Below are 19,320 nucleotides of genomic sequence, written 5' to 3'. Positions count from 1 at the left end.
GCGGGGCCACCACGCGCCTAGCCCCGCCTACCCGAGAACGTAGACGCCCCGGGACCGTCAAGCCCACAGGCCCCACGCAGGGATGCGCCTGCGCACACCCGCTGAACCCGAGCTGCGCCGGGCAGCCGCTCCATTAGTTCTTTTGCGCCTGCGTGTCCTGTGCCGATCTTCCGCCCTCCGCTCCCGCGCCGTGTATCCTGGTGTTCCACGCACCCCGGCCTGAACTGGGGGCCCTGACACGTGGGTCCAGTGAAGCGCGTCGGAAGAGGGCTGGGAGGTCCCGGTGCGTGGACGGGGCTGAGGCACAGCAGTGGGGGAAATGGATCCAAGATCTTATTTATTCTTTATTTTTAAATTTTAGGCAAGGCTTGCGCAGAAAGGAGAGATCAGAGGAGTGAGTCGGGATCAGGACTGGGGTGTAAGATTTAGCCAAGGCGACCCGGCCTGCCGGGCCACGATAGTGGACAGAGTGAAGGCAAAACTTGGGACCTGAAGAGTTATTGTGTGGCTTAAAGGGGGCCGTCGTCATCCGGCACCCTCTGCAGACCGGCGCCTAACAACACCTCTGGAGATAGTGATGGAAACTGGAGCCCAGTAGATGGAGAGAGCGAAGTGAGGATGGGGCTTCTTGTGGGGTGGAGAGGCAGAGGGTACCTAAGAACCAGGAGTTTGAGCGGAGGAAGAACTCGTGGACATTTGCCAACAGGATGGTTGTCTCAAACCGCCGCTAGATGGTGGTGCTGTTCTGGAAGCATTCCAGTGGGACCCAGAGCAAGTCTAGACAAAGCCTGGCATTTCCCACCCCCACCCCTACCCGACTCCCTCAAGAATTTGGGGCTGGATGGAGAATAAGAAGAAGCTATTCTACCTCTTTAATATCCGTGAATTCAAAGTCCTGGGGGTGAGGGTGGGAAGAAGGGAGAGTCATGAGCTGTCAAACCTGGGGGCAGAGGCAGGCCTCTGTTCCTGACTGTTCCCTGTCCTTTGTCTAATCAGCTCTTGGCCATCTCCAAAGTGTACCCACCCTGGTCTTCCAAGCTCAGAACTACCTTTTACAACACAGTCACAGTTTCACAAGCCCCAGGAAGGTTCCATGTGGAGAGAGGCTAAGTTTGGCCCTCGCCCGAGGGATTACAACACTCAAGATATCCCCCTGGTGTAAATGGAAGACACCTGAGAAAGGGGAGAAAACAGATGCTCAGTGAAGCACAGCCATACAGATAATCTGATTGTTTCCCCTCCCTTATCCAGCTCAACCTTATGTTTGCCTCCTGTAAGGACTAAGGCATTCTGTCCTTCATTCCTCACCTCCGCTTCTATACCCCAGCTTCCAAGCCCCTGCCATAGCTCCCCCACTGGTGCCCCAGGTCAGGGATCTGCTCCCCTCACATGCACATTCCACTGCCCACCCACCTCTCACCTGCACTGTAGCAGCTGTTGTAGGCCCAGTCAGGGTTGGAGGGCATGCTTTGTATGCATCGGAATAGAGTCTCCTGCCTTCCTTGTCCCTCCCGAGATACCATCTGACCCATGGTGAAAGTCTCATCATGAAACAGGACCTGACAGGGAAGGGAGGGGATGCTAAAGAAAGTGGGCTGGCATGGCTCGGGTCCGGACAGCCTCAGGAGCCCTGACAAAGGAGCCGAGGAATGAAGAAGGGCCCTCTAAGTGGGGTATAAATAGGGGTTGAGAAACCTCAGTGCTGGGGTACAAGGCTTTGGGAAAAGACCTCCAGGCCCTCAGGTGAGGCTCGGGATATTTGGGGTTACCTGGCTGTACAGCAGATAAACTCCAGCATCCCAGACTCGAACAACATATCCTTGGGCCTCCAAGCCTCGCCCACGCTGGAGAGCTGGTTGCCACATCACTTCTGTCACATCAGAGTCCTCTGGAGGCAAAGAATGTGGCAGTGAGGATTTCTGTGCACACTCAGACACTTATTCTCTAAGGTTCTCTTTGGCCAATGTGCCAATCCCACACTTCCTAGATCTTGCCCCCCACCCCAAAGCCGTGATTGGAAATAGTGCTCACCCTTGGAGGTAATGTTAATGGGAACGAGATGCAGAACTGAGCGCTTCTCTGGGGAGAGAGAGAGATCTCAGCAGTTGCGAGGCTGTCAGCCCTCCGCCCTCGCCCTGGCTCAGGGTTGCAGTCTCCAGATCCCCCTGCTGTGGATCACCTCCCACCCCTGCTGCACCCCGGAGGCCTCACTCTTATGTTTACGGGTGAGCACTGCTCTCCTTCTCCGGGATCTCTCCCCATTCTCCTGGCCTTCTGTGCCATCAGGGCTCTGCTCATGGAAAGAGGGTCAGGGTTAGGCTAAGATGCAAGGGTCCCAGAAAGCCTTTCCCCAGCCCTACCCCCCACCTCCCACCTACCCCAGGAATGCCTCACATCTCTCCTGCACCTTTCCCCAGCAACCTGAGTCTGGGTACTGGCTCTCCTCCAGAATCTGTTAGGTATGAGAAGCATTAATCTTTAACAATTTCCTTTCCTGGAATGGTTGCTCCCTTGACCTCTAAACCCTGGGACCCTCTCTTGCACCCATTCCAAACTTTGCCGACCAAGCAGCTAGAACCGAGAGACCCAGAGACCGCCCTGCCACGCATCCTTTTCTGCCAGACATGCTTCTTCCCTCACTCACCTGCTCCTGGAGATTCAGCCACGGATTCCCTTCTCCCTTCTCGGAGGGCCCTCCATTCCTCTGCAGCCGGGTCACCTCTCTCCTTAAGGTCTGCAGCTCGGTTTGTTGGGTCAGCAGAACCATGGCGCAAGCCACAGCCCCCAGAGCCGCCCCCCAACTCAACCAGAGGGCAACTGAGAGCGCCGGCTCTCGGACGGGGCCCCCCATGTCTCCCTGGGGCCCTTTGGGGCTTAGCAAGGAAGGAGATGAGGCCGGCATGAGCTGGGGACTCTGCCAACAGCTGTGGTCTCAGGAGTGGGGTGGCAAGGAGGTGACGGGGAGGGTGGGGGTGCAGGCAGTGGTGCAGAAGGGAAGAAGGGCGTTACGCAAGGGAGGAATAAAAAGGAACTTGAGAATAAAAAGAAGGGAGGCGGGAAGCAAGCTGGGGCACTGCTGGTGCTCTTGGCACCCTGCTGCGGGGCCAGCACTGTCCCGAGACCCCTCACCTCCTCCAGCCTCAGAAGAATTTGGTGTTAGTCTCTCTAGGAAGGACAGGGCTGCCAGTGACACCCAGGAGGAGCGGCCAGAGCGCAGGAACCCCGGGGCGGCCCCAGAAGTGGGGGAGGGAAGGTTGGCTGGCTCTGGGGCATGGTGCCAGGAGCCGGGATGGAGAGACATGCTGGGCAGCACCGAGGGTCAAGGGCCGAGAGTGGAAGACCCTCACGCCCAGGCACAGGTGAGATCTCCGGGGCAGTCTGCTCACCGTGACTGAAGGTGGGCGAGGAGGGGAGGAGAGGGGGTCAGTGGGGAGGAGAACCAGGGTCGGGGAAGCAAGGAACTGGCTGAGTTCCGGGGTTAAGGGCAGGCCGGGTGTGTTGGAAGGAGGCCTGCACTACTCTCTCTGCTGAACTTGGCAAGCGGGACTTCCTGTTTCCCCAGAAACGCTCTTACATAAGGCTCTGGACAAATGAGAAAGAGACAGCCGGAGCGCCCCACCACTGTAGGACTCCTGCCTGGACCCTGGGGCGCAGCTTCCCGTGTTCCTGGGCCCTAGTGTCCCACTTCCTGACCCTGAGCCCCCACATCGCGCCTGCTTCCCTGCCCACCCCCCGCTTCCCTGCTCCCTGCGCCAAGTCCCAGCCTACGCTGGTGCCAGCACCTGCTGCAGGTGCCCAGGCTGCCAAGAGGAAAGGCTGCTGCTCCTCCCAGCCCAGGGATTCCCCACAGGAGGAAGCCCGCCTCCTAGGTAAATCAGGCCACTTCTGCTGGACCTTGGGCAGAGAATTGATTTTTTTTCCCCTGGCAGTTTGCCTTTTGATTCTCTTCTCCTGCCTGGGGCTTCAAGGCACATAGGTCTCCGTGCCCAAGCCTGGATGTCGACCTGGAATTCAGGTGACCGTCGCCCCCCCCACCACCTCCCAGACCCCCCCTTCCATTGGCCCTCAGCTACCCTGAGGATACCCCCTAAGCCCCAATAAAGAGAGAAACCATGACTTATTCTCTTTAATATCCACTTATCAACATTTAGTCCCAATAATAATAAAAATAATATCTGTTTTAAAAATCCACAGGGAATTATCAGGGGAGGAGCCTGTCCTGGTCTCTGACCCCTCACATTGGGGAACTCCTGGCCTAGTCCCTGTCTCTCTGGCATCCGGCCCCTCTTAGTGGCTGAAGAGGGGGTATGGAGGACCCATCATCACCCAGAGTACAGTCAACACAGTGTCCTGGGGGGCTGCAGCCAGGGTTGGGGAGTCAGGAGATAAATGGGGCTGGGGAGCTAGTGAGGTGGAGAGCTGGAGGTGGGAAGAGCTGGGAATATTGGTGTGGCATGGACATCACGTGAACCCTGGCAGCCTTCCGGGGAGAGAGGCAGGTCTGGGGGAGGAGCAGCTCAGGGTGGGGCAGAGGGGACAGGGGTGCTCAGAGAGCGGCCGTGGGGACAAGCCACCTGGAAACCAGGGCCCTTCAGTGAACTTGGAAGAGTCCAAAGTAGGTGAGGAAGGGGGCAGCCTTGAGTTGGGTCTGGGGGAGGGTGCGGATCCGCAGGGAAGACCCTCGCCGCAGGCGCAAGAGCCCTGACACTTGGCAGAGACGGAGCTGGGGCCCAGGGGAACTGGCCGCAGTGGCCGAGAATTCCTCCAGGCAGCGCAGGGCCAGCGTGTCATCCACCAGCAAGTCCAGCTTCAGGTAGACAGCCTTCCCCTCATCAAAGTGCACCTGGGGGGGCAGGGGAGGGGCGGAGTCCAGGCCTCTGCTGGCCCTGGGCTTCATCTCAGGTGTCCTTAGAGGCCCAAGGCTCCTCTCAGCCCAAACCCCACGCTCCCCTCCCCACCTTTAACTTGCCCCCAACCCCGAAGCCCAGCCTTTCTCCTTCAGTTCCGGCTTTACCCGTGGAGCCAGGTGGGGCTTACCTGACAGTACAGGTAGTACAGCCCAGCCCGGGTGACCGTAAATTGCCCGGTCTGGCAGTCATAGCGCAGGGGGTTGGAGCTGTTGATTTTGGCCTCCTCCCAGCCACTCACCGTCCCGTCCACACCTGAATGTGGGTGTTCAGAGACAGGGGGAAATCCCTCTATAGAACCTTCTCACACTGGCCAGTGAGACACTGAGTTTATAAACCTTTGGGCCCACTTTACCCAGAAGATATCTAGGAGGCCCGGGACAAGGGAGGAGCCACAGCCTAGGGAGCTGGGAGTGTGATACGAAGTTAGGGGAAGAAACCCGACCTAGAGGACTAGAATGATAGACAGCAAGTTCTCACCAGCTGCTTCTGGAGACAGGAGAAGGACTCAAGAAGCACGGGGGCTTTTATAGGTTGTGTCTGCACCATTTGCTCTTTTACTTGGAGAAGGTATGCATGCATTACTTAAATCATATATAACATGGGTTATTAAAATAAAAAATCAAAAGGGAAAAATATAAAAACAAAAAATTAAAAATAATTTAAAATGGTACCCAAATCTCCATTAATGAATGGATAAGGAAAATTGTGTTAAGTCCATACAATGGGATATTACTCAGCCATAAAAAGAAATGGAGTACTAATGCATGCTACAATGTGGAGGAAACATGAAAACGCCATGCTAAGTGAAAGAAGCTAGTCACAAAGGATCACGTGTTCTATGACTGTCCAGGTGGCGCAACAATCTTTACCAGATTCTGGTAAAGAATCTGCTTGCCCATGAAGGAGACGCAAGACATGGGGGTTGGATCCCTGGGTCTAGAAGATCCCCTGGAGTTGGAAATGGCAACCCACTCCAGTATTCTTGCCTGAAGAATCTCATGGACAGAGGAGCCTGGAGGGCTGCAGTCCATGGGGTCGCAAAGAGTCAGACATGACTAAGCGACTGAACACGCGTGCACATGAAATTTCCAAATAAACAAATACACAGAGACAAAAAGTACATTAGTGGTTGCTTAGGGCTGGAGGGGATCAGGGAAATATAGTGTGGTGGGTGAAGCATACAGGGTTTCTTTTTGAGGTAATGAAAACTCTAAAATTACTGTAGTGATGATCATACAATTCTGTGACTATACTAAAAGCTTAACTGTACATTTTTAAAAGGTGAATTGTATAGTATGTGAATTATATCTCAATAAAGCCGTTAACAATAACAAAACTAGAGTAAAGGTAATTGCAAATTGTAAAGAAGACAAATAATCAAATGACAAAGCAGGGTCTCAAGTGACTTCACAGTCCTCCATGAGCCGCCCCTGTTTACCTCTCAGATCTAATCTCACACATTCCTCCAAGTCACAAGACTCCAGGCCCTCAGGCCCACTTTCTGTTCCTGCCAGGCACCAAGCTCACTGTTTCCACAGGGTTTTTACTGCTCTTGCCTCCCCCCAGGATTCCTCCCTCCCTTCAGTCAGTCTGCTCTGAGTGACCTCCCCAGGCCTCCCAGTCTGAAATATTAATAGCTAGTCTCCATTAAACTCTCCTCCACTCACCGCATCTCTCTCATAGCAGTCACCAAGGACAGAAATCATCTTTATTTCCTTCTGTGATAGTTTGGGGTCTGCCTCCCCCAAGGAGCAGGGGAATTGGTCTGATTACCGCACCCCAGGCCCTGCAGCTGGGCCTGCTCTGAGCACACACCAAGCACATGCTGGTGGGAAGAAAACAGAGGGGAGGAAGAGGCTGTAGAGGCAGCTGTCTCTTGTTTGGGTCCACAGGCTGCTCTCCGGGGCTTCCAGCACCTCATCTCAGTAGCCTGGGAAGCTTCCTTCCCGGCACCCCCATCTTTTGCCTGCCCCGGGGCGCTCTCCTGGTTCCTTTCTCAAGAACATAATGCTCACAGGGCATTTTCATCCCTGCCTATGGGTTGCCTTGGCTTTTGTTTCGCAAGACTCCAATCTGAGTCTCCAGCTTTGCCCCTGCCTGCCCCTCCTGACACTGCTCCCTGCCTGCCGTTAGAGTAACCTCCCCATGCTCCCCACTGCAAACTCACCTAGACCAAAACTGAGCCTGACCCCCCCCCAACCCCAAATTTGCTTGACCGTCTGCATTCCACAATGGGCTCCTGGTCCTACCTCTTATCAAGCACTCAAGCCTCTCTCTCCTTCACCAGCTTTATCCATTGATCACCAGTTCCTAGCAAGTCTGCCACCTAAGTAGCTGTCTCCGTCCCCTGTGTGTGTGGACTCGGCCATTTCTCACTGGGACTCTTTTCAGGCTCCTTCCTCTTTAGGCTCCCTGTTTCCACTGGGAGTAAACTGCCTGCTCCAGTTTACTCGCCACACTACACAGAGCCATAGTGATGTTTCTCAAATGCAGACATGAGACTGTCTCTTCCTGCTTTGACTTCAGAATAACCTCCAGACTCCAACTGTGACCTGGCTCCATATGCTTCTCCAGCCTCACCCCATCCTGCTCTTCTGGATCTGTCTCCTCAACCACATCGAGCCGTCCTCCAGCCTCATCAGACTCTTGGCAGATTCTGGGCTTTTGTACAACTGGCCCTGCCCCTCTGTCCATCTTATACTCACACTTGGGTAAGAGCCCATGCCTCCTTGGGGAAGGGTCCCTGACTCCATTGTAAAGTCTTCCTCTGTACTGGCCATGTGTCTCTTGCTACTTTCATTATTATTCTTGTCATATCACATTGTAATTTACAATTTTAGATGCTTGCCTCCTCTCCTAGACAGCAGTTCCTTGCAAATAGGTCTGGATATTACTCAGTGTGGGCACCTAGCTGGGTCCATACAAACAGTAGCATCTCAGCTCATATGGGCTGAGTCAACAAATGAGTAAATGTCTGGGTAACTGCTAAAATAATGGTCCAGTCAGAAGGGAAGAAAGCTGGCCTGAGGCATGAAGAGTAAGGGAGAGAAGGAGAAAGGGCATTCCTGGCTAGGGAACTAGTTTGAGCTGGTTGTGGCTAAGGGCATGGTGTGCCTGAGACCATGGTATCACTAAATTTCATTCTTTACTGCCCGGCAATCCCCCTTTTTTCCCTGCTAGGCTTGCTTTTCACCGTCCCTCCTGCCCATCTCCCTCAATCTCCAGAGGACCCCGAAGGCATCAGGTAAGGGCTACCTTTTGTCCTCCCACCCAAACCACAAACCGACTTGTTCTCGTGGTCACCGCTGACCCTCTTATGGCGATGAGATGACACGTCCCGTCCCTTTCTTCCTTCTGGAGTCCACCCCCTCCCACCTCCTTGGATGCTGCCTGCAGGTTCCCCCACCCCTGCACTGGCAATCGCCTCTCACTCAGTGTCCGCAACACAAGCACAGATAGCTGGATTCAAATCCTGGCCCCACCTCTTAGCATCATCATGACCTGGACAGGTTACCGTCATCTCTGTAAAAAGCAGATGGCTGGATTATCTTCCTTTTAGGACTCTTTCAAGGATTAGGTGAGATTAAAACCTGAATAGGTAGCTATGATTTAGGCAGTATTGCTTAAGGACTGAACTTTTCCTGGACTCACATCCTTCTCTACCTCCTGGCCCATTTCTCTGCTCCTGTCACAGAGAAACTTCTGGAGAGAGTTGTCACTGTCTCTGATTCCTATTTCCGATTTTCTCTTAACCCAGTCCACACTGGCTTCCAACCTAACCACACCAGCCACCGCCCTTGTCAAGGTCACCAGTTGACTTTGAATGTTACTAAATGCAGCGGTCATTTCTCTGTTCTCATCTCATGTGACCACTCAGCTGCATTCAACATAGACAGCCACATCCTCCTTCTTGAAACTATGTCTTCTCTGAGACTCCAGGACACTGCCCTCCTTGGGTTTCTTCCCCTCTCTCTGGCTGCTTCTCAGTCTCTTCTGGATTCTCCCACTCTGCTCCAAGAGCCTCAGGGCTTTCCTTGCAGGACCCCCTTCCCTCGTGGGTGTCTCATCCAGTCCTGTAGCTTTAAATACCATCCATCTGGTGATGACTCCTGACTCTACACACCCTGCCCAGGCCTGAGCCACTCACCAAGTCCAGATAACTATTTGTGAAACTCACTTGTTTATTATTATTTATCCACTTAGTTATTATTAGCTCTCAAATTCAATTATTAATTTACATGCCCCCCCCAACTTATTTCCTTACTAGTTAACACCACTTTAATAAAAGACACCATTATTTCAAAGATGCCCAAGTTAAAAATCTAGAAGTCATTCCTTACCCCCCGCCCCTTAATCCTGCTCCACCAAGTCCTTCTCTTCAAACTACACACTGAATCCATTTACTTCTCTCCGTCTCAGCTGCCAACCCTAGACTAAGTCACTCTCGTATCTTGGCTCCTGGCCTGCCAGATGGAAGGGAATTCCAGGTGAACGAACAGTATGTCCAAAGTCCAGAAGAAGCACATTGGTGGGGAGGGGGTGTCAGCCAACAAGTATGGAGAGGGCATACGGATGTGCCAGGAAAAGAGGTTGAGACCAGAGCATGGAGAGGATGAAAGCCAAGCAGAAAAGCAATAGAAGAATGAGAGAGATGCTTAAGGAGGCTGAACTTGGCAACACAGGTGGGACACAGTAGGGGTGGGAAAAGTCTAGAATGGGGAAGGAGCTGGAGACTTGAGTTTGAGGTTCTGAGGTCATGGTGCTGAGGTGGGGGTGGGGTGGGGATGGAAAAGAAGATCAGAGATTGGAAATATTTAGAGAAAAATGATCAGAGCACAAAAACTCTTGGAATATGGAGGGGAAAGAAGAGTGAAAAAAATCAAGGATGCTTCTTGGAGATGAGCGAGGGCTGAGGGAGAAGCCGAGCTGGTGTTTTGCTGGGGGGATCTGCCTGGTCTCTGAAAGGGGAAGGGGTCTCCCTGGGGTCCCATGTCTGAGTCGCAGACAAAGTCCAGTTTGGGGAGCCAAGAGAAGCGAGCCCTAAGCATTTTCCTGAACTGGCTTTTGGAGTTTCTGATGTTGAAGGTGGGGATGGGGCTGGGGATCAAGGTTTTGGAGGGGGTCCCTTGTCCAGAAGGCCAGGGCTGTGAGGGTAAGAGAAGAGCTCAGAGGCGGATCGGGGCCTCACCTGCCTGTGCTCCATCTTGTCCTGGTCGTGGGCGAACTGTAAGACACAGGAAAGGGGTGGTGAGCCCTGCCCTGCGCCCTGCCACCCCTTCTCCCTGGGCATGGCTCCCCATCACCCACCTTCATAGTGGGCTGCAACTGCTCTGCGCGCCCGTGGTTTCTGGCCTTTAGATGCTGAGGATCAAGGAAAGACAGATGGGCAAAGCAGTCCCCACGTCTGGGGGCTTGGTGGCCAGGAGCTACTCTCTCAGCCCCATTCCCCCCAGTACCCTGGCATCCTTATTCTTGTTCAGTCTCCTGGTCTCAGAACCTCAGGCCGTATCTTCCTCCACAGGTATAGCCACTGATAATTTATCATCCAAAGTGGGATGCTTCTGAGCGCAAGAGGGGATTATTAATCATCACATTGAGCCCACAGGTGTAAGGCTGCAAGCCTGGATACATGGTCACAGGTCACCCCAGTCATAAGTCTTTGCTTTGGGGGGTTTGGGCCTCTGATTCTATACTTTGTCTTCATGAGGACCTCAGGAGCTCTCCTAACTCCTGGCTACCCGCTTTCATATTCAGGGTGGGGTCTGAGTGAGAAGCAGGTCTATGCTATGGAAGGAGCTTCAGAGGGAGGGTCAGAATTCTAGGTTTGAGTCTCTGTGACTGCGAACCCCCCTTTTACTCTCTGTGCCTCAGTTTCTCTACCCATAAGCAAGGATAATGGGTTTTGCTCTGCCTGCTTCACAGGGCTGTTATGATGAACAAAACTGATAGTGAGTCCAGAAGCCACCATGATATGATTCCTAAGGTTGGGATAAAGGGCTGCTCACCATTTCTGCGAGGCCGAACCAGTTTCAGGAAAGGAACAGCATCCTGGCTTTCCTCCGGCTGGGGGTTCAGGTCCTAAGGGTGTTAAGGGCAGAGCTAAACCAGGATCTCACCAGGGACTCCAAAGACACAAGCTAAGACCCACAGGGGGCCCGTCAGGAGAGGCCCAGTCAGCAAGAGGACGAGTCCCTCAGCCAAGAGTGGCCGAGGCCACCTGGAGGCAAGTTCTTGGGGTCAGGGCTCACCCCTCTCCCCAAAACCAGCCACATCCCCCTAGTCTGCTCCCCTCAACCAGCAATTGGTACATCACACACACACGCCCACACCCAGTCAGTGTGCAAAATGAGTACACACCCTGCACACACAGCCAGCATCCCTCTTCCATAGCAGGCTCCTGCATCTCACACTCCCACGTCCCCCACAGCCAATAACACTTCGTACTTGGTTGACATCAAGGGGGCACAAACCCTTACACACAGTTGTCACTCATGTACCCAGGCATAAGAGAGGTGATGCACACACACCCCACACACATGTCTGGCACAAGCAGGGCACACACTTCCCATGCCGAGCAACCATTGAGCCAGCACCCACCCCCAACTCACCAGCGGGTCCGGGTCTTCCTCTGCCACCAGGTCCCTCTGGGAAGGCTCCTGCTGGGAAGGAGGCAGCGTTACCTTGTCCTTCTCCACCTGACATCTCACCCTCCACCCACCTTCCTGGCCCCTTTTCCCCCCTGCCCACCGGCCCCATCAGATGTTCAGCACAGTCCCAGGGAGGGGTGTGCAGCCGGGCCTCACCTGGGCAAACAGCGATGCCCGGCTCCCCAGGCTGACCATGGCCAGCAGGAGGCCGAGGCAGGCCAGCACCAGGCCCAGGCCCAGCACAAGCGGGGCCAGCAGGGCGGTGCCCGGCTCCCCCCGGCGCTCCCTCCGCCTCTGGATCCGACGGGTGGCCATGGGGCGGGGGCTGTGCCTGCCTCACCGGCCCCCCATCCCTGGACCCAAGGGATCGGGGGAGGGGGAGCCGGCGGGCGGATCTGGCCGGGGAGAGGGAGGGGCCAGGGAAACGGGGCGGGAGCTGTTCGGGGGGGTGGGGGATGAGGACAGGAAACCGGACACTGTGATTAAACTCCGAGCTGGGCCGAGCTCAGTTCACGGAGCGGGGCGCGCGCTGCTGGGCTTGCAGAGCCCAGAGCGGGTCCCGGCCGGAGGCACGCACCTCCCGAGCGCGGAAAAGCGGGGCGATGTGTGTGTGAGTGTGCAGCGGGCGAGCTGGGGTGTGCGGCTGAGCTCTCTGCACGCGGGCGGCCGGCCGGCGGGAGAGAGGGAGCGAGGGTTGAAACAGCAGAAACTCCACGCGGCCTGGGTGCCGGTGGCGGGGCGGGAACACCGCCGCAAGTGCGGCGGGTCTAGTCCTGCCTGAGCGAGATTGCTAAATTAGGCCTGCAGGCCAAGGTGACAAGGCCACATGTGGCTGGTTTTATTATTCCCTCAGTCAACACAGTTGGAGGCCAGGGCACATTCGGATTTTAGCAGCCGCACCTAAAGACATCCTCCTCCTGCAAGTAACGAAAAGAGCTGAGGTCTGGCATTCGTGCAGGCTGGGTTTCTACTTCTTTTAGCAAATCAGTTGGTAGTTGATTTAAACCCCAGGATCCTGCACCTGAGGAGAGCAAGCTTCTAGAACTGTGCGCTGGGAGCTGTGTGCCCCCACCCCCACCCCAAGTGTGTTCCCCAAATGCAGTTCTCTGGAAACACACCAGCCACTTATGCAAATAATAGGGGTTACCTGAGCTCAGCGAGGAGTTACAAGGAGCTCACGGAGGTTCCTTTAAATCGACCCCAGATGGAGTTCCTTGTGCGGAGCCACCTTTAGCAAAACCAAAACACCACGTCTAAGCTAATTGAAGTTTCAGCCTCTCCTAGTAGCAGAGATTTAAACCAATTAGTCTGGAATTTCCCTGATGCACGTTAATGAGGAGGTAGTCTGCTGGATAAGACCCCTGCCCTTCCTCACCCCAAAGGAAAGGTGACCAGGTGACCTTGCCTGAAACAATTCTTTCTTTTCTTTTGCTGATAAACACCTTGTCTCTATAAAAGATCCGTTTATTTCCTTGGAGGGCCTGTCTGCTTGTTAAATGGGATGTTTTCTGATCCCTGATTCGTGAATGTTGAATAAAGCCAATTAGTTCTTCAAATTTACTTGGTGGAAATTTTTCTTTTTTTTTTTTCACGCTCTGCCATACAGCCTGCAGGATCTTAGCTCCCTGACCTGGGATGGAAAACATGCCCCTTCCATTGGGAGTGTGGAGTCTTAACCACTGGACCTCCAGTTTGTTAAGTCTTAACCCTGGACCACCCAAAGCCAAGTTTATTACTTATCCCTTGACAGTCTGACAATACTTCACAGGGAGATAAGTAAGGCCAGGACATTTCTTAAGACTTTGAAATCTGGTTTAAAGCAGGTCTTTGCATGCTAGGGTAGGAACAGGGGTTGGTAGGGTTGGGAAGGGTTGTAATATAATAACTTAGAATCAACAACAGAAAAATGAGGGTTTTCAGGTAAGGGATTCAAATAGTCTAGGATGCAACCTGTCAGTGTTGTAGCCATGCCTTCCGGAAAACAAACTCACTTGGAAGGACAATGCAGATAGTGGAGTGCAGTTTATTACACCGGCGGGCCCAAGGCAGAGTCTCCTCTTAGCCAAGGAACCTGACCAGTTTTTTGTGAAAACCTTGTATACCCTAAGTGAAGCAAAGTTGCTCAGTCATGTCCGACTCTTTGCGACCCCATGGACTGTAGCCTACCAGGCTTCTCAGTCCATGGAATGTTCCAGGCAAGAGTACTGGAGTGGGTTGCCATTTCCTTCTCCAGGGGATCTTCCCAACCCAGGGATTGAACTTGAGTCTCTCGCGTTGCAGGCAGACGCTCTACCGTCTGAGCCACCAGGGAAGCCTCATATACCCTAAGTGTACTTGCTCAAACCCACCTCCCCAAATTCCTTAAAACTAGTCTGGACAAGGTAAAAGAGAGATGGGATCAAAGTTAACCCATGATTCCTGTGTCACAAGACTAGATAAACAGTGGATGTTTATCAATAGGTCTGGGGTCATATCCGGATAAACATAATGGAATTTACCACTTTGTTCTGTTACAGAGATAATTAGCATACTCTTTTAGGCAAAGGAGAATCCAAGTACAAGTCTTGAGGCTCTTTTATCCAGGGGTCTGGTTTTCCATGGGTATGCCATTTCTATAGACACCGGGCACAAAGTTCAGAGTCCTTTGGGAGGGTGACCATGCGTGTAGCCTAATGTTCGCAGCCAGGCCTAAGATGGAGTCCAGCTCTGTCTGTTTCCTCCTTCATTCTCCCATCTTGATGCTCTTAATTCATATTATGAGCATCATTCATAGGGATACATTGAATACATTGTAAAATTCAGGGTTCACAAAGCAGAACTATCAAGGCAACTATAACAATGGTAAATATAGTTTTCCACCAATCGCCCTTCACCCAAGATAGGACCAAAGTCCAGAAAGGAACGTTTTCATTTGACATTGCTTTTACCTGGTTTTTCATGACATCTAAAGCAGTTGATACATTGCCCCATAAGTCAGGAATGCATACACAACATTCAACCTTAATTATAGCACAGGTCCCTCCTTGAGCAGCTGTGAGTATGTCCAAAGCCATTCTATTTTGAATTACTGCTTTTCTCATTTGGATGTGCTCTTCATTTAAGGCTTGGATGGCTTTTGTTTTATCTAGGAGGGCCTGTTTTGTGAAATTAGTCAAGGCTTCTACTTTAATCATAATATCTATTGTCCCTATAGAGGGTATGAATAAGGCAGCAATATACTTATACCACTGAAACACAGATCTTGGCCACCTAGCATGTAAATAAGGTAGATTTACCAGGGCTTGTTGTAGGTTAGGCTTTTGTTACACTGGCATTTATATCAAATGTAACCCTATGACCTGAATCTATTGACTGTAGGTCTGGCTTACACCCAGAGAGCAGGGAAAGATTATGATTGTGTCCCAGAAAAGAGCAGAGTGGTTTAAAATCTCCTTGGCGGAGCGGTGACAGCCACCAGGGAAGTCCATCCATCACAGACAGAGGCATAGCCCCACATACCCAACAGTTGGAAGAATTGTGGAAGTTGGCATAGGAATGTGCACGTTGATGAGACCAAGCAGCAGGAGTTGATTATGTGGCTTCATCCTCAAGGGGCTCGTCTGGGATCATCTTTTCCTTCTTCTTAAGGATGGTCTTAGTCTCTTGAGGGTCAGCGGGTTCCATCTGTGCAGTCAACTCAGCGTTTTCTGGGTCTGCGTGATATGTTCTCTTCACCCTCGTATGATGGATCCAAGGGACAATACCTGCAACTTTAACTGCAGTAGGGGTAGTTAGAATAACAGTATAAGGGCCCTTCCACCGAGGGGCTAGCAAATCAAGTTTCCAAACTTTGACCCATACTTGGTCACCAGGCATAAACTCATGAATCTGTTCCCCAAGGGGGAATGGCACCCTTTCTTGTACAAACTTAGTTACCCGATTTATTACCTTACCCAGTTCCATCTGCTACAAAATCCTATCCCCCCTTACCTGAGGCAAATTTGTTAACACCTGTCTTATTATGGGACGGGGCCTCCCATACACAATTTTGTACGGAGAAGAACCTTGGGACTGTGGCATCCTGAGTCTGAGCAGAGCAATCGGAAATAAGTCCATCCAGGAGCAGTCAGTCTCTATGATCCACTTGGAGAGTCTCTTTAATGGCCGGTTGGTTCATTCCACCATCTCAGAACTCTGGGCCTATATGCAGTGTGCAGTTTCCATTTGATGTTTATAGTTTTGTTTACTTGTTGTCCTAAATCAGCTACAAAAGCCGGGCCATTGTCTGATCCAATGCTGGTAGGAAATCCAAATCTGGGAACTATTTCCCTAAGCAGGCACCGGGCTACTTCTGATGTTCTTTCAGTCCAGGTAGGAAAGCACATCCCGAAAACGTACATACCATGACCAGCAGGTAATGGTAGTGTCGATGAGGTTTCATTTCAGTGAAGTCCACTCCCAGGTGTTCAAAGGGCAGTGTGCCTTTCAGCTGAATACCAGGAGGTTTTTGTCTGAACACCGAGAGGCAGCATTAACCTGTGGGCAGGCAGCATGGCCTAGGTGGGTCGCGTGGTGTGTTTGGCTTACCAGAGTGTGTGCCAGCTCCTCCAGTACCAACAATTTGCCACTTGGCAATTCCCACCATCCCTTTTCAGTCTTGATGGCCCCTTCCACTTTGGCTAACCTGACAGCCGTTGTCCTTGTTTTATGAGGCTAGTGCCATCAGTATATAGGACCCAACTAGGGTCTGGAACCTTGTGTCCTTCTTTCAAACAAACCTCAGAGACCTTACCTCCTCCTTGCAGATCTGTGCCTTCTTCTTCGACACCAGGTAACCTGCTTCCATCAGCAGCTGGAGCAGTGCTTTTGTCCCTTCCCAACATTTTTCCTTGGTCTCGGCAGCCAGCAGCAGGTCATCCCCATATTGTAGGAACCAATATCCATACTCTTCCAGATGGGATGAGTTCAGGTCAGAAGCCAAGGCTTCCCCAAAGATGGTTGGGGAATTTTTAAACCCTTGTAGGGGAGTCCAGATGAGCTGTTATTTGGTGCCCCCGACTGGATCTTCCCATTCAAAGGCAAAGATGGGCTGTGACGCTGGGGTGAGGTATATGCAGAAGAAGGCATCCTTGAGATCTAGGCAAGTATAAACTTTAGTCCTTGGCGGGAGGAGGCTAAGTAAGGTATAGGGGTTTGGAATAGTGGGGTGTAAAGTCACAGTAGCCTAGTTGACTAGCCTGAGATCTTCTACAGGCCTATAGTCCTGTCCTTCTTCCTTTTTGACTGGCAGGATCGGTGTATTCCAAGCCGACTGGCACTCTACTAGAGTGCCCGCCTGTTTTAATCTATTGATGTGGGGCAGTATGCCAGCCCAAGCCTCTATCGGTAGCGGGTACTGGCGCTTTGTAACTGGGATGGTGCCTGGTTTGAGTTCTATTATCACTAGGGCTTGATGTTTAGCCAGCCTGGGGGGAGGGGGGGTTATCTTCCACCCAGACCTCAGGGAATAATTGAGTTAGCTCTCTCTCATGCTCTCCTGGCCCACCTGATTCTTCCTTCAGAGGCTCATGCAACCTCCAGTCATCTTGGGGGGTCTTGAGAGAGAGAGCAAATAAGTCATAGTGCCCATCTGGAAGGTGGGCCTCTCCTCGGGAGAAAGTCACTTGTGCTCCTAGTTTAGAGAGCAAGTCTCTTCCCAACAGGGGTACTGGGACCTCAGAATGTAGAGGAATTCATGAATCACTTGGTGCCCTGCCATCCGACATTTTCTGGGCTGGCAAAACGATTTACTCATCTCTTCTCCCGATACCCCAGTTACAGCGGTAGTCTTTTTGGACAGTGGTGCCACAGGCTTTGTTACTACTGACAGTTCTGTTCCTGTATCCACCATGAAGTAACTGTTTGGTCCCCCACTTTTAAGGTTACCATGGGCTCTCGGGGACCTGATATCTCTGAGCCCTGGCAGCCCTATTTAATTTCCAAGCCAGCAAGCCCCACAGCTGCAGGAGCTTCCTCTTCTTTTCTTGCCCTAGGGAATTTATTCTTCCAGTGGCCAAAACCTCCGCACTAGGCACACTGGTTTGTCTGTAATGGGGCCTCCGTTAGAACCCGCTGAAGGACTGTCCTGTCCCTGGGGCAGAGGAGGTTTCCAGAGGGCCAGAGATAGACTTTCCCAGAGCAGCAGCTAGCATTGCAAACCTCTTGTCTGTTCCCTCCGGCTCTCTGGCAGAGCTCAGTCTCTGCTTAATTCCAACGTCTCCCTCCCTTTCCTGTCAAACTCACCGGGAAAAGCGGGTATAGCTTGGGCTGTTCGGCTGGAGCCAGATCCTGGAAGTGTTGGCCAGAGGCTTCTGCCACCAGATCGGAGCCTGCCAAGGTGGCGTCTCTACGACTGTGGGAGAGCTGGTGGAGGAGCAGCAGCTGCTGCAGGAACTTCACCTGGCCCTGGATCTGGAATTAAGGCGGCCTCCGTCCTGGTGGAGCACTGGGCCGGTGGGCGAGTCATCCAGTATGGGGGAGGGGCAGGTTATCCTTGTCCAAATCCTGCCAGATCCCAGAGGGAGAAGGGGGATCGGCGTGTCTTCACCTGCCGGTCAGCAAGGCCGAACCAGAACACAACGTGGTCCAAGACTGTTTCTACCTTAAAGTCCGTTCTGCCTTGGTGGGCTTGATCAGGTGAGGATGAAAACATAGATGGGTTAAATATCCCATGTCCCAGGCCGTCTCCGGAAAAGCCAGTTCATACTCACTTATGTATCCCCCTTCTTCTAGCCTGACAATTCCAAGGGGGTCAAGCATTTCACAGCAGACGGGACACCTCCTGGGGGAGGGCAGAATATGAACATACAACGACAAGTTTCCTATCCTAAAAATCCCCTGGCGATCACTGGTAATAATTTTCCCTGAGATGGAGTGGACACACCTCCTTAATGACCTTGGCAAATTCCCTTCCTAAGCCCTAGCACACTGGTCGACCTGTGTACCAAGGAATCGCCGCCTGCCTATTCCAGGCTCCTGTGGGTCCCCGCTCCTTCTAGTCCCTCCCAGGGGGGTGATCAGGCCCCCTCTTCCACCTGGGTTCCTCCTCACCTGAGCGCTCAGTTTCCCTGCTGCTGTCCACTACCTGCTAACATGAAAGGTCCAGGCATTGAGACCCAGAATCCCTCCAGAAGGGCAAGGCATCTTCCCCCCTCTAGAAGATTCAAGCTGCAAGGCCTAGAAGAAGTCCCAAATGGGACTTGTCTCCTCAAAGTGAGGAGTTTCCTGGCCAATGCACCAAATGTTGTAGCCACGCGTTCCGGGAAACAAACTCACTCAGAAGGACAATGCAGATAGTGGAGTGCAGTTTATTACACCGGCGCGCCCAAGACACGGTCTCCTCTTAGCCAAGGACCCCGACCAGGTTTTGTGAAAACCTTATATACCCTAAGTGTACTTGCTCAAACCCACCTCCCCAAATTCCTTGAAACTAGTCTGGACAAGGTAAAGAGAGATAGGATCAAAGTTAACCCATGATTCCTGTGTCACAAGACTAGATAAACAGTGGATGTTTATCAGTAGGCCTGGGGTCATATCCTGATAAACATAATGGAATTTACCACTTTGTTCTGTTACAGAGATAATTAGCATACTCTTTTAGGCAAAGGAGAATCCAAGTACAAGTCTTGAGGCTCTTTTATCCAGGGGTCTGGTTTTCCATGGGTATGCCATTTCTATAGACACCGGACACAAAGTTCAGAGTCCTTTGGGAGGGTGACCATGCATGTAGCCTAATGTTCGCAGCC

The 19,320-nt window shown here is 52.4% G+C and overlaps 3 protein-coding genes across 11 annotated transcripts; 1 reads left to right on the top strand and 2 right to left on the bottom strand.

The window, feature by feature from the left end:
• Positions 1–324: 324 nt before the first annotated feature.
• Positions 325–3,185, bottom strand: TNFSF13 (TNF superfamily member 13). The gene is made up of 6 exons (XM_027516675.1): positions 2,645–3,185; positions 2,212–2,290; positions 2,032–2,079; positions 1,770–1,888; positions 1,421–1,559; positions 325–1,173 (listed from the first exon to the last, which is right to left on the bottom strand). Exons 1-6 carry the CDS (start codon positions 2,900–2,902, stop codon positions 1,064–1,066), a joined length of 753 nt encoding a protein of 250 aa, XP_027372476.1. The 5' UTR covers positions 2,903–3,185; the 3' UTR covers positions 325–1,063.
• On the top strand, positions 2,901–4,116 carry LOC113878313. The gene is made up of 2 exons (XM_027519336.1): positions 2,901–3,359; positions 3,563–4,116. Exons 1-2 carry the CDS (start codon positions 2,901–2,903, stop codon positions 3,974–3,976), a joined length of 873 nt encoding a protein of 290 aa, XP_027375137.1. The 3' UTR covers positions 3,977–4,116.
• LOC113877011 (tumor necrosis factor ligand superfamily member 12-like) lies at positions 4,112–18,929 on the bottom strand. Of its 9 annotated transcripts, none has more exons than XR_003506665.1 (9): positions 18,851–18,891; positions 15,056–15,312; positions 12,705–12,785; positions 11,519–11,566; positions 10,916–10,988; positions 10,218–10,271; positions 10,099–10,134; positions 5,038–5,162; positions 4,112–4,843 (listed from the first exon to the last, which is right to left on the bottom strand). XR_003506665.1 is itself a non-coding variant. In XM_027516677.1 (7 exons), exons 1-7 carry the CDS (start codon positions 11,870–11,872, stop codon positions 4,592–4,594), a joined length of 747 nt encoding a protein of 248 aa, XP_027372478.1. In that variant the 5' UTR covers positions 11,873–12,067; the 3' UTR covers positions 4,114–4,591. The 9 variants fall into 9 exon arrangements, 3 of the variants coding, with proteins under 3 accessions (XP_027372478.1, XP_027372477.1, XP_027372479.1); XR_003506664.1 differs by lacking the exon at positions 18,851–18,891 and adding an exon at positions 18,626–18,764; XR_003506663.1 differs by lacking the exon at positions 18,851–18,891 and adding an exon at positions 17,819–18,549.
• Positions 18,930–19,320: the final 391 nt, after the last annotated feature.

This window comes from Bos indicus x Bos taurus, chromosome 19, assembly GCF_003369695.1.
Source record: "Bos indicus x Bos taurus breed Angus x Brahman F1 hybrid chromosome 19, Bos_hybrid_MaternalHap_v2.0, whole genome shotgun sequence".
Classification (NCBI taxonomy): Eukaryota; Metazoa; Chordata; class Mammalia; order Artiodactyla; family Bovidae; genus Bos; species Bos indicus x Bos taurus.
The sequence above is the reverse complement of the archived record's forward strand: the minus strand, read 5'-3'. Positions and strand labels throughout refer to the sequence as shown.